General features: G+C 43.9%; 1 protein-coding gene across 3 annotated transcripts; it reads right to left on the reverse strand.

Annotated features, from left to right (window-relative positions):
* Nucleotides 1-385: 385 nt before the first annotated feature.
* On the reverse strand, nt 386-10,800 carry CDC23 (cell division cycle 23). 3 transcript variants are annotated; one of them, XM_052689796.1, is made up of 16 exons: nt 10,638-10,800; nt 10,495-10,567; nt 8,709-8,846; nt 8,540-8,582; nt 8,066-8,171; nt 7,850-7,982; nt 6,244-6,421; nt 6,057-6,154; nt 5,742-5,823; nt 4,704-4,857; nt 4,451-4,570; nt 3,778-3,853; nt 3,440-3,501; nt 2,214-2,292; nt 2,001-2,120; nt 386-1,187 (listed from the first exon to the last, which is right to left on the reverse strand). In XM_052689796.1, exons 1-16 carry the CDS (start codon nt 10,760-10,762, stop codon nt 990-992), a joined length of 1,785 nt encoding a protein of 594 aa, XP_052545756.1. In that variant the 5' UTR covers nt 10,763-10,800; the 3' UTR covers nt 386-989. The 3 variants fall into 3 exon arrangements, with proteins under 3 accessions (XP_052545756.1, XP_052545757.1, XP_052545754.1); XM_052689797.1 differs by having other exon boundaries at nt 386-1,160; nt 10,635-10,800; XM_052689794.1 differs by having other exon boundaries at nt 10,635-10,800.
* Between the last annotated feature and the right edge of the window lie 815 nt (nt 10,801-11,615).

An 11,615-nucleotide genomic window follows, 5' to 3' on the forward strand; every position in this document is an offset into this window, starting at 1 on the left:
ACAATGTGAAAAAGTGTTATAACTCACATGTAACCAAGGCACAGAACTTAAGATCTAAGACCTGCAGGAAAGGCCTCTCCCATGCTGGCTGTGGAGAGCAGCCCCTGGCAACACTCCAGGCTGGCACCTTCTCCCAGGGTCTGAAACTGAACCAGGCTCACCTGCGAGTATTACAAGGCAGCCCCTATGCAGACCCCCACCTGCCAGCTCCCAGCCAGGGTGAACACAGCCCTGCAGCTGGCATGCACCAGCCCAAGTGGGCAGCTAGCAGCACCACAGCTAAGCCCAGCAAGGGACAGGCTGCTGTGACTGCCACATGGCTGTATCTACCTCTACTGTCATCTGCTATAGCACCCATGAAAGCTACATTATGAAGGAGTCCAAGGACAGTAACTTAATCATTTTATTTTTCTGAAGTTGTGCTATCCTACTGGCTGCCTTTCTACTCAGTCAAAATATCTGCTGTTTTACCTGTGGTTCTAACAAACAGCTGTCCTTCGTGGTTGTCTGAAATTCCTAACACTTTTCAGTCCTTTGACATAGGCATGGAAACTGTCTTTATGTGTCTTATACTGCTTCATCATCTCTGTAACTCAAGACAGGCAAAAATTCTTAAGCAGCCAGGCAGACAGAAGGTTATCCAGAGAAGTTCAGAGAAGGACCAGAGGCACACAAACTCATGAAGTCAGTCTCCTGCCACGGTCTATTAGCAGACCCATGTATTGGAACATGTCTGCTCTCTCAACCGCAATAACTTGGTGAAAAGTAGAGCATGTTCTCACATGTAAGAGTAGGCACTTTCAAGCAGGCTGCACGTTTGCCTATTTGGGCAACCCGTCTTCAGCTGTGGGCTCCAGTCGCTCTTTACCCTCCTTCCTCACCCATGAAGGCAACACCGAACATAAAAATTTCACTGGAAAACACTAGGTGGTTGCAAGTCCCATCCACAACATCACATTCAACACACAGGTGAGAGGTACCAGCATCGCTCACGGTGTAACAGAAGACAGATTGAGCGGGGAGACACGACGTGTGGGAGTGCTATTGGCTGACAAGGATGCCGGGAGGAAAAAGGGAGTAGCAATCTCTGTGGAGGAGGTCTCTCCTTGGTTGCGAAGCTGTAAGATTTGCCGCAGCAGCGCCTTTCCTTCTTCTCTAGTCTGAAAACAATTTGTAAAAAACAAAAACTGCACACTGATGGATGAGTGGTTTCTGTGTCAAATTCAATACACAATCTGTCTAAATTTTAGTAATTTGTCACTCTATAAGGCCATCATTATGGAAGATATTTAAGAATGCCCTCAGAACATTAAGGTATGTCAGACTTCTTAACAATAATCCTCCCTCTTTTCACCTTATTTGCATATTACTTGGGTATTTCAGACACTGGTACCATCAACCACTGCAGCCATCTAAATATTCCATTTAGAAGTAGATTGGAGAAGCTTCAAATAAGCTAAATTCAAATTCTTTTGAGTTCCAGACAACTCAGATAAGAACCGGGCACACAAACCCCGCAGCAGCCTTTGTTGGTGGCTCTCATAGGTTGGAATTTTAAAAAGTCCAGAATTTTCTACTTACAGGCTGCAGAAAATCTCAGAATATGAAGTCACTTACAAAACTCAAGCTTTTTGTCCCCACTTTCTACATTTACAAGACGAGCAACAAGAAGCCACGTGAGTAACCCCACTGTAGCATGGGGCATTCTCAACTTTTAACCATCTCCCCACCAAGATTTTCAGCAGTCTTAAGGCTGCCATCTGCAGCCTCAAATTCTTTTATTTAGTGAACACCAAAGTAATGAGACTTGATCCAGTTTTACTTATCTATGCCATATTCCCTGACTTGAGTCTATCACAAAAACATTCAGGATGAAATTGTTCATCTACGCAGCAGATAGCTCTCATTCATTCAGTGAAAGATTGGTCTACTCATAGGGTAGCCAAGATTAAAGTCAGTTATTCCCCAAGTAAGACCCCAGGAATCACGCAACTACTCACATCATTGAATGAGCAGCATTTCTGAGCACAAGCTGAGGCTTCATCCCAGAGCTTGCACTTGAAGTAGTACTGGGCAAGGTAACGGAAGGCAGTGCTAACCTCCAGATGCTCCACTATCTCCTACAGTGAAGAGGGTAAAAACAGCCTGAGTGTTTTCCAAGGTAGTTCTACATCGTGTTTACTTTTCCTTTGCTCTCCAAGAGATAGTCTTACCCCACAGGAATAGATATCCTGGATGTATTTGATATAGCACTGAGCAGCCTGTTCAGATTCATTCAGCTGTTCATGCAGCCTAGGAAAATACATAAATAAATGATATGAAATAGCCACTGGAACAAGATCACCTTGTCAGACTTCACTGGTCTATGAGAACCTATGAGAAGTGTGACCTTAACTAGAGCCACTTTTTTTTTTCTTCCTTAAGAATTTGCAAAACATGCATGTACTGTCCTCATAGAAAGAAATGATCCAGCCTGAGAACAGCGACATTATCAGGAAGGCAGTCAGTCAGGTGTCACCTGCTAGAAGCAGTGCGGATACAATTAAAGCAGGAACCTTTGTCTGTTCTGTTACATTCCAAGTCTGTAACAGAGTTTTTCCTTCCTACTCTTCCAGAGTTCATTCTTTCTCCATGTTCCAAAAAAGTCTTTATACAGCAGCTCCATCTTTTACCTGCCCATTTCTGCGGGCGGTGCTCAGTGTGGCGGTACGTGGGCTAAGGTGGTGCTGGTGACAGGAGTGGTCCTGGGGGGCACTCAATGGGTCGCGTGTCACAGTATGCAGGCAGCTGTTGCGCAGCGTTAAACTGGCACTTGAGCTGCACCCTACGGAGCGCGTCTGTCGTGTCCCTGTGCTGGGTGGGGGTGCAGAGTGCCGGGTGCTGATAAGGTGCTGTGGACTGGGCTGGAATTGCGTGGAGGTTTGCAACAATTTCCTTCCCCTCCACTTTTTGCCCCCCCTTTGCATGTATTTTTTTCCCAATCAAAAGTTGGTGTTATCATCACTGTTCACATTTTTTTCACATTAGATCCTATGCTAAATGTCACATTCGTATATGAGGAGAAAAAAAGGGCGGAAGGGAAAGGAGATGGGGATGAAATAATCCATCTATGATTTTATAAAGCATTAACACCATGGATTGGTTTAAATTTCACTCTAACACCGACAGCACTGAAATCATCCCATGATTTGTAAGTCTCTTGTAATGCATCCCACAATTTCTTCTCTATTTGCCCTGACAGAAAGTTAAAGCTAAAGCTGGATAACAGTTTGTAGTCTCTGCAGACCTTCTAAAGGTGACATATATTACACATCTCCAGAAGCAATACTATCTACCAGCAGCTGCACTTGTTTTCCATCTACCATTTTATCACTAGGTATCAAAGTGCTTTTGTTGCATTTAACACAATATCGACAATTCAGTGCTAATACATACTCACTTTGCTAGTTTCACCAATGCCATTTTCTCCACATCTCCCACAGCATAAGCCCTCCAATAGCACTATCAAGGAAGAAGAGTTAGTCAAGCACACAAGAAAAATGACTCTACATCATGATGCACGCGAGCAAGACAGAAACAGAAAACTACATGGCTTTAAAGCAAAAGGTCACGTATCAGCTGCACTCAATTCTCTCTGCTACTCTGTTTATAGAATTTCCCATTTTAACTGCAACAAACGTTTTCAGTAAGCTCCTAACATGCTATATACATTTCCAGTAGCACAAGCCGCACTATTTAACTGCAACTCCACCTAGTGTCTACAGGTGTCTCACTTACCTTCTTAGCTTCCACCAACTGATTGAGTTTCTCATAGCACTCTCCTAGAGCAACCAGCATACGAGAATCATTGGGTCTGTAAAAAAATAAAATTCCTAACTGTAGTTTAATGGACAGCCAGCTGATATTGCAGGGGGGAGACAAGAGGGGAAGCAAACCCGCATCTGGCAGTGTCCATCATCTTCTCTTACATAAAATTTCACTTATTAACCTCAGGCATCAGAACAGGCTCCCAAGCAAAATGCTCACACCACCAAGCCTGACAGAATTCAAAAAGCATTTGGACAATACTCTCAGACATACAGTTTGATATGTTAACAGCTAATTAGCATAACTAAGAGTGTGGAATAGTAACACTGCAAACCAAATAGTGCTGATACTCTTCTTTCTACCCCTGTATAGCTCCTGTATGCAAATTCCTCAACAAGCAGACATCAGATGGTAAGACAGCCTACCAAGGGAACTGCCTGCTAGCTGGATGTTTACAAATAACAACCTATGGAAGATGTGGAGGTCAGAAGCTGTCATGCACACAGCAAATGCAAAATGATAGAGTTATCTATCCTTGCTGAAATCAGGAGAGAGGTTGGATTAGATGATGTTAGCAGTTTCTTTCAACTGCAGTGATTATATGAGTGAATGCCCATTGACATGGCTACGTTTCCCACTCTACCTGAGCTGGTGGGCCCGTCGGTAATAATAGAGACAGTAAAACGGCATTTTAAGGATTTCATAGGTTTGCCCCAAACCATACCAGGCTCTGTAATCCCTTTTGTTCACCTCTATTGCATGCCTGCCAAAGAGAAAAAAACAACGTAGTCAGAAAGCAGTCAGGATCAGAGTTGGGCAAAAGACTAAATACCATTTTTTTTCCTTAATTCACCCCAAATATATGCAAATAATGTTGTGTGCAGCATGATTGATACCTATAAGCCTGGATAGCTGCAGATGTGTTCTTCATTTCCATATATTCATGTCCCATAAGCGTCCAGGCTCCCAGATAACGAGGATTCAGTTTCAAGGCTCTCTGGAAATACAGTGCTGCTTTTTCATGTTGGCTACGTAAGCTATAATAATTTCCTAAAGCAAAAAGTCACAATATTTAAATAAATAGAAAACAATTGCAGAAGAAAAAAAAAACAAAAAACAGATGGAATAGGTATAACCTAAGTTAGGAGGTACGTAATGCTATAATGTGATGGTAAGTTCAGCAATAATAGCAGAGCGGCAAAGTCCCAGGCTGCAGCAAATAATGATAAACCCAAATGCAGCAGCCATGGACACAAAAATGAATAAAATTTGCTTACCTTTGGGAAGGAATACCCTCACCTCCACTGTCAACCCTTAAATGAGGTCTGGGATCCTTGCTCCACCCCTTCTGGTCACTCAGGTACACTGCATGCACCTGAGCTCGCTGGGTTGGCCCTGCTTTCCCACCAGGTACTCAATCACTGCTTCGCGCTCTGCCTTAGCATTTCTGCTACAGAGGCAGTAGGTAATTTGAGCAGGATATATTACAGGCAGATGTGCCTGAAACCTCAAGAGTCCTAGTAGTTGTATCTTCTCCAGTGTTCTCACCAACTCCTTTACCAGCTGCACCTATCAGTTAAGATCCCATCATCTGCTCAGAAACTCACGGTCTGATCTAAAAAAATTTATTTCCCAGACTTGACGCACAACTGTTTCTGTTGGAGTTTGAGGACTAAAGGGAATTATCAGCTGCATGGGCCTTCATAATGTTTTCTTAACTACTTTCAGCTCTAACAGTATTACAGCAGCTCTTTCAAAGCTGAATGTGGGAAAGGTGGTACTCCCATCTGCTCTACTTTTTAGGCTGCCTGAAATCACATTCACCAAATGTTTTTGATGGCTCTGCTGGGTCATCATTTTCACAGCTATTACTAAAATTGCTTCCCAAGCCTGGAGACGGCGCAGTAAGAACACATAAAAGGGTTGGCTCTCACCAATTACACAACAGGTCTCAACACGATACTTGTCTATCTCACAGAGATTGTGAGCCAGGTAGCTCAGCTCAGGCTTCATGCTCTAGTGAAACAAAGAAGTGAAGGTGATGAGTAAAGGATCATACTACAGTTTCAGACAAAGACCTAGGCAGTGGACAATGCACACATTTCTGCTTTGCAACTCCACAAAACGGATGCAAACAGAAGCTGAGAGCTTATGTTCAGAGAAACTAGGTAACAGCAATTGCTTTGCCAGCATTTAACTTACCTCTGAAAATAGTATCATCATGGACAAAGAACAGAAAGGGTGCTTACCCTGACATACAGCAAGTTGGAGAAAGTGTCCATATTTTCTATTCTGTAAGGATCTTGTTTCCTTAGCTCATTAAAGATAGATAAAGCTTTGTCAATATCTGAAGAAAGAAGAGAAGATGTGAGAACAAGAACAACAAAGGCTAAGTTTGCATTAAAAGGCTTACTCCTATTAGTAAATATCACTGACCTCGTATATTGTGGTAGGCAACTGCAATTTGAGAGATGATATATGTGCTTTTAGAAAATCCTGCATCAATGAGGCTCTGATACTTCTGCAGAGCCTCCTCTATCAGCTGGAGCTCTGTATAAATGTGTGCAAGAAAGAACTCTTTCATCCATGTATCTGGCAAGGACAGGAACTTCAACTAGCAAGAACCAAAGAAGAGGAGGAAGAGATGACAATCAGTAGTATTCTAAGAGCCACCTGTGGCAAAGAATCCATTATCTTCCCTCCCATGAGCTAGTAGACAGTCTTGAGGTAGAAGACTTTCCTGTAAGCGCTTTCTTAGGCCATAACACCAGCTATGAAAGAACAGTATTAGGACCAAAAATTAATGCTGAGCTCTTCCACAGCAGAGGCTAAAAAACGTCTACAAATTAAGAACACTGGAAAATGAAAAAGAGCATTGAGATGCCTATTCTAAGAGGTATTACAGTATGGACTACATAATTCCATTTAGTCACTCCCAATCTACTCCAGTGACTTGAAATAAAAAAACTGATGATTTTTCATTTGGTCAATTGGTGAAGAAATGATTGTTTTCAAAGATGATGGCACCAGCTTTCTCCTTCAGCTACTGGCTTAATTTTTACATTAAATTCAAGACTCCTTTAAAAGACTATTTTCTTCCCATCACTATTACACACATGAGGTTTTTTGTCTTTTTTTTTTCCTTGTAACAAGCTACATGTAGAGAATAATCTAAATAATCTCACACAAATTAATTTCCTGTTCTTCAAAAGATCAGTAAGGTTCTCTTCTGCACCCTCTTTACTTTCCAAAAATATATCTATCAGCCAGAATTGACTGAAGAATTACAGGAGTGGTCTCATAAACCCCATGCATAAAGACAAAAATCACCTTTTACATGAAAGTTCAATTCTTCGATACAGTTCATCTCACAGAGATTTTGTATTTGACAAGGGAATATCTACATTAGTGTTTTAGCCTGAATCAGCTTTTCAGATGATCCCCAGAAGCACATTTTATTTCACATCATGGAGCTGTATCAGAGTATCTTAGATTCTCTCAGGATAAGACTAAATTCAAGAGACACACTCCCATTACTAATAGATATCTAAGCCACAAAACCCTTATTAAAAGACTTATTAAAGGCTTATCTTGTTCAGTGGTGCCCACTGCTCCCATATCATTGCAAATGATTTGCACGATTGTAACTGACAGGAAAAGCACAAATTTCCAGTCATTAAAAAAAACTGCAAACAGTGATTCTACACATACACCCTCAATTCACAAAAAACTTGGTAGGAACTGCAGAACTAGAGTGCTCTTCTCCCCCTCTCCGCCGCCCCAAAAAAACCAACAACACACAAACTACAAACACACACACACAAAAAAACAAAACAAAAAACAAAAAACAAAAAACCCACAACCAACCTCAGGATGAACTCATTCACGTCACAAGTGTCTTTAACAATATAATTTACAATCCTGGGTTGCCCTGTCTGAGAGTCTCACAGAATACAGCAGTGGGCAACACTAGTCTTCTGACAACTGAACCAGGCTAAACTCTGTAATTTGTTATAACCACTTCACATCTCCCAAGTTTTACCATCTCTTTATCTGTAATCAAGTTGCAAAGTTCCAGCCAAGCTCCCCAGTGCAAAGGTAAGACATGAGTAGCTTCAACAAATACATCTATTGCTTCTTTAGACAGGTCCAGCTTTCGCAGCACAACACCATAGCTGTAAAGCAAATTAATCACTCATAAAACTGCACGTCCACATCAGTGTAGACAAATACACTAAGAACACGTGCAGACACTTACAGATAAAGGCCAAATCCATCCAGTTCCTGTGCTTTGTGCTTCTTACTGAGCTCAACTCTAAGCTCTCGTAAAGCTTCATTTTTCACCTGTCCTTTTTCCAGTGGTCCTGCATGTGAAGAAAGTCAAACACCCAGCTTTCATTCAGGAGTCTCAGTACGTTAACTGTGAAGCCAAGGCTACATTCAGAATCATCACCAACACAACCAGAAAGCTTCCGAGTCCGTGACTATTCTTCTGTTACAAAAATAAAATCTCCTAGTCCAATGACTAGCAGTTTAATAGAATAAGTAAGAAAAGAAATTCTGTAAACTGTATTAAGCCAATCAACTGAGAGAAAACGAAAGCAAATTATGTTACAGCCCACTATTACTCAAACATCAATGGAAAAGTCATAAAACCAAAATGATTTACATGAAGATGTGTTATTGGAAGTTTCATCATATCATCTCACGTTCCTTGACCGTAGAGCCTTACCCAAACTATCCACTGTCTCATCATCCTTCTTCTTTTCCCCTGACTGTGGAGAACAGAGGAAAATCAAAATTATTCTACAACAGCATATATAAGGCATGGTACATTCTACATGCGGAAAGGAAGCAAAGCCAAGGAATTCAGTGCTTAAAGGCAAGTTCTTCTATCTTACCAGATATCTAGAGTACATATACAAGAAGTAAGCTTTCTGACTCTTGCAGCCCCGTAAGAAATATGCAGCTCTGTCATATTCCTTTAGATCAAAGTAAGATTTGGCTAAAGTGTAGGCATCCAGATCACGAGCATCCTCCTGCAAGAACAAAGAAGAGTTAAATACCTTAGAAATTCTGACATCAGGTAGGAAAATCACCCACTTACCATTTACAAGCATATCAATGAAGCTGCCTGGAAAGTTAAGAGAAAAAAACTGCACAAAAATGCAACCACAAAACTGGCTTTTTGTTCACATTTGAGTTGAGTACCGTCAGAAAGCTCTCTCCACTCCTTCACACCATTGGTACTCATGGGAGAACAAGGATTCTGACAGGCTGGAAACATTTGAAATAAACAGTTAGGTTCCAAAAGATAAACTGTGGCAAGTCACCAGAAGGCAAGAATTAGCTGTTCAAGTAAAATGATAACAAATAAGAAAAGTACTCAAGAATTTCATATCCAACAATATTAACCTGCTCATTTAAACACAAACATTTCCATGGTATCTATGCCTTGAACAATTTATTGACAGAAAAGAACCTGGGAGTCTTGGGGGATACCAAATTGTACACAAGCCAGCTTGCTACAAGGAAGGACAAGGGTATCCTGGGCTGAACTATGTAAAACATTGTCAGCAGGTCAGGGTAGGTAATCCTCCCCCCACCACTCAGCACTGGCGAGGCCACATCTGGAATATTGTGTCCACTTCTGAGCTCATCAGTACAGAAATGACAGACATACAGGAGAGACTTCAGCAAAGGACCATGAAAATGAAATGACTAAAGCATTTCAAATATGAGAAAATTTGGAGAGTTGTGACTGGTTCAGAGGGAAGTTGTGGGAGGGAAGGTGCGGGGGGATCTCATCAATGTACATAGATACCTGAAGGAAAGCTACAAAGAGGAATGAGCAAAGCCCTTCTAAGTGCAGTCCGGTGACAGGATGAGAGGAAACAGGTACAAACTGAAACAAAACAGTCTCTGTAAACATCAGGGAGCACTTTCATACTGTGTGGGTGACAAAGCACTGTCACCAGGGCTTCTGGTGTTTCCCCCCCGGAGAACCTCAAAGAACACCCAGACTTGGTCCTGAGCAACCTGCTGTGAGTTGTCCTGCTGGAGTAAGGAGAGTGGGACTAGATGGCCCTCAAACGTTTTTGTGAAATGCATTTATGACATGTTACACTGCAATAACTTAAGGAGTATTACACCTACAAGTCCTACAGTATGTCTATGGCGGTGCTGATTACGACACAACTCACTTTTCCTGTGTCCTAAAGAGCACAACTTTACTGACAGAAAATAATTTAGACCGCAGTAACTTTTAAACCTTAGCTAAAAACCCTTAGCTAAGATGAATGCTACGTGGTGTGATTTCAAATTTAACTTACAAATTTCTCATTTAGGACACAGCAAAACGGCTTCATCTGGGAAGTACACTCAGGTCTGTCCACCTTCCCGGAACAAATATACAACAAAAAGGAACTTAACGGCGCTGTAAAGAGACCAGCACTCAGAAACATCTCCTGCACAGCAGCTGTTAAGAATACCGCTATCGCACTTCTCCGTAGCAGGTTTGGGGACGACTGAACAGTAGGTCGCGGCTCTGCCAACGGGAAGCTCTGCACAACCCCCTGCACGCCCCAGCCATCCCGCACCGACGAACGCAGCCGGGCTCGGCCCCACCCCGCGCTGACGCTCGCTAACGGCGCGGCAGGCGGCCGAGCCGCTCCGCCCGGTGCTTACCTCCGTGAGCGCAGGCGGCGGCGGCAGCTCGCTCAGCAGCAGCGGCTCCAGGGCGAACGCCAGCTCGGAAGCCCTATGCGGAGAGACGGCCGTTAGCACGGTGCCCACCGGGGCGCGCCCGCCCGGTCCGTGGCGCTCACCACTTCCCGCTGTGCTGCAAGCCGCGCTCACGGCTGCGCTCCGCCACGCTCAGCAGCTGCTTCTTGATCTCCCGCAGGTCCGAGAAGTCAGCGCTCCCCAGCCCCGCCGCCGCTCCCACGGCCGCCATCCCGCCAGCGCGCCCTGCAGCCAATCACGGCTTCGTGTACTGAGTTCCCCTCCGCTCTGTAGACGCAGTCTTCTCATTGGCCGAGCTCGAAGTCTCGTTCCCAATCACAGAAGATGCGCTGAGGTTTTCATGTCTGATTGGTCGGCCGGCGCGGGGGCGGCATCCCACCGCCCTGCGGCCGGAGCGCGTGTTCCTGCGGGCGCCGAGGCGCGGTGTCTGCTGTAGCGGGCCGCTGTCCTGGAGCGCGGGAGAAAGCAGGAGACAACGGAGGCAGCGCTTCCAGAGAGCTCTGGAGAAGGGTTGGTGCGTATAGGGGGCTTTTTGAGTGGTCTTCCCCAACTTAGCAGCAGCTGAAAATCTCACTTACTACTGATTTTCCAGCAACACCTTTGATACTGTTTCTCACAACGTCCTTCTGACAAAGATAAATATGTACTACGGTCAGTAACTGGATGGCTGAGCCCAAAGGGCTTTGGTCCATCTGCACGACGGCCAGGTGCTAATGGGACCCCACAGGGCTCCAAGTTGGCCCAGTTGTTGTCAGTGTTATTGAAATGATCGGGGTACAGGACTCAAATGCACGCTGTATAAGTTTGCAGGTGATACTGCATTAAGGGGAGATGTTGACTCCCTCCTGCCTTGCAGAGAGATTCTAATAAATTAGGCTGGGCAGTCACCAACTGTGTTAAAAATCAGCACGATCAACTGCTGCGCTCTGCACCTAAAACAGAGTAGGCCTGGCTCTGTGTACAGGATGGAGAATAGGAGGCTGAAGTGCAGCCCTTCATGAAGCTCAAGTGACAGCAAATTGAATTTGAGATGGCAGCTCCTCTGGCAGCCCTAAGGGCCATCT

Source organism: Tympanuchus pallidicinctus, unplaced genomic scaffold, assembly GCF_026119805.1.
Source record: "Tympanuchus pallidicinctus isolate F22 unplaced genomic scaffold, pur_lepc_1.0 scaffold25, whole genome shotgun sequence".
NCBI lineage: Eukaryota > Metazoa > Chordata > Aves > Galliformes > Phasianidae > Tympanuchus > Tympanuchus pallidicinctus.

Coding starts and splice junctions, on each gene's coding strand:
- CDC23 (XM_052689794.1), bottom strand. CDS start 10,762: ATGGCGGCCGTGGGAGCGGCGGCGGGGCTGGGGAGCGCTGACTTCTCG. Junction 8,172..8,539: donor TGAGACAGTGGATAGTTTGG/GTAAGGCTCTAC, acceptor CTTCACATGCAG/GACCACTGGAAAAAGGACAG. Junction 4,571..4,703: donor GCAGCTATCCAGGCTTATAG/GTATCAATCATG, acceptor TCTCTTTGGCAG/GCATGCAATAGAGGTGAACA.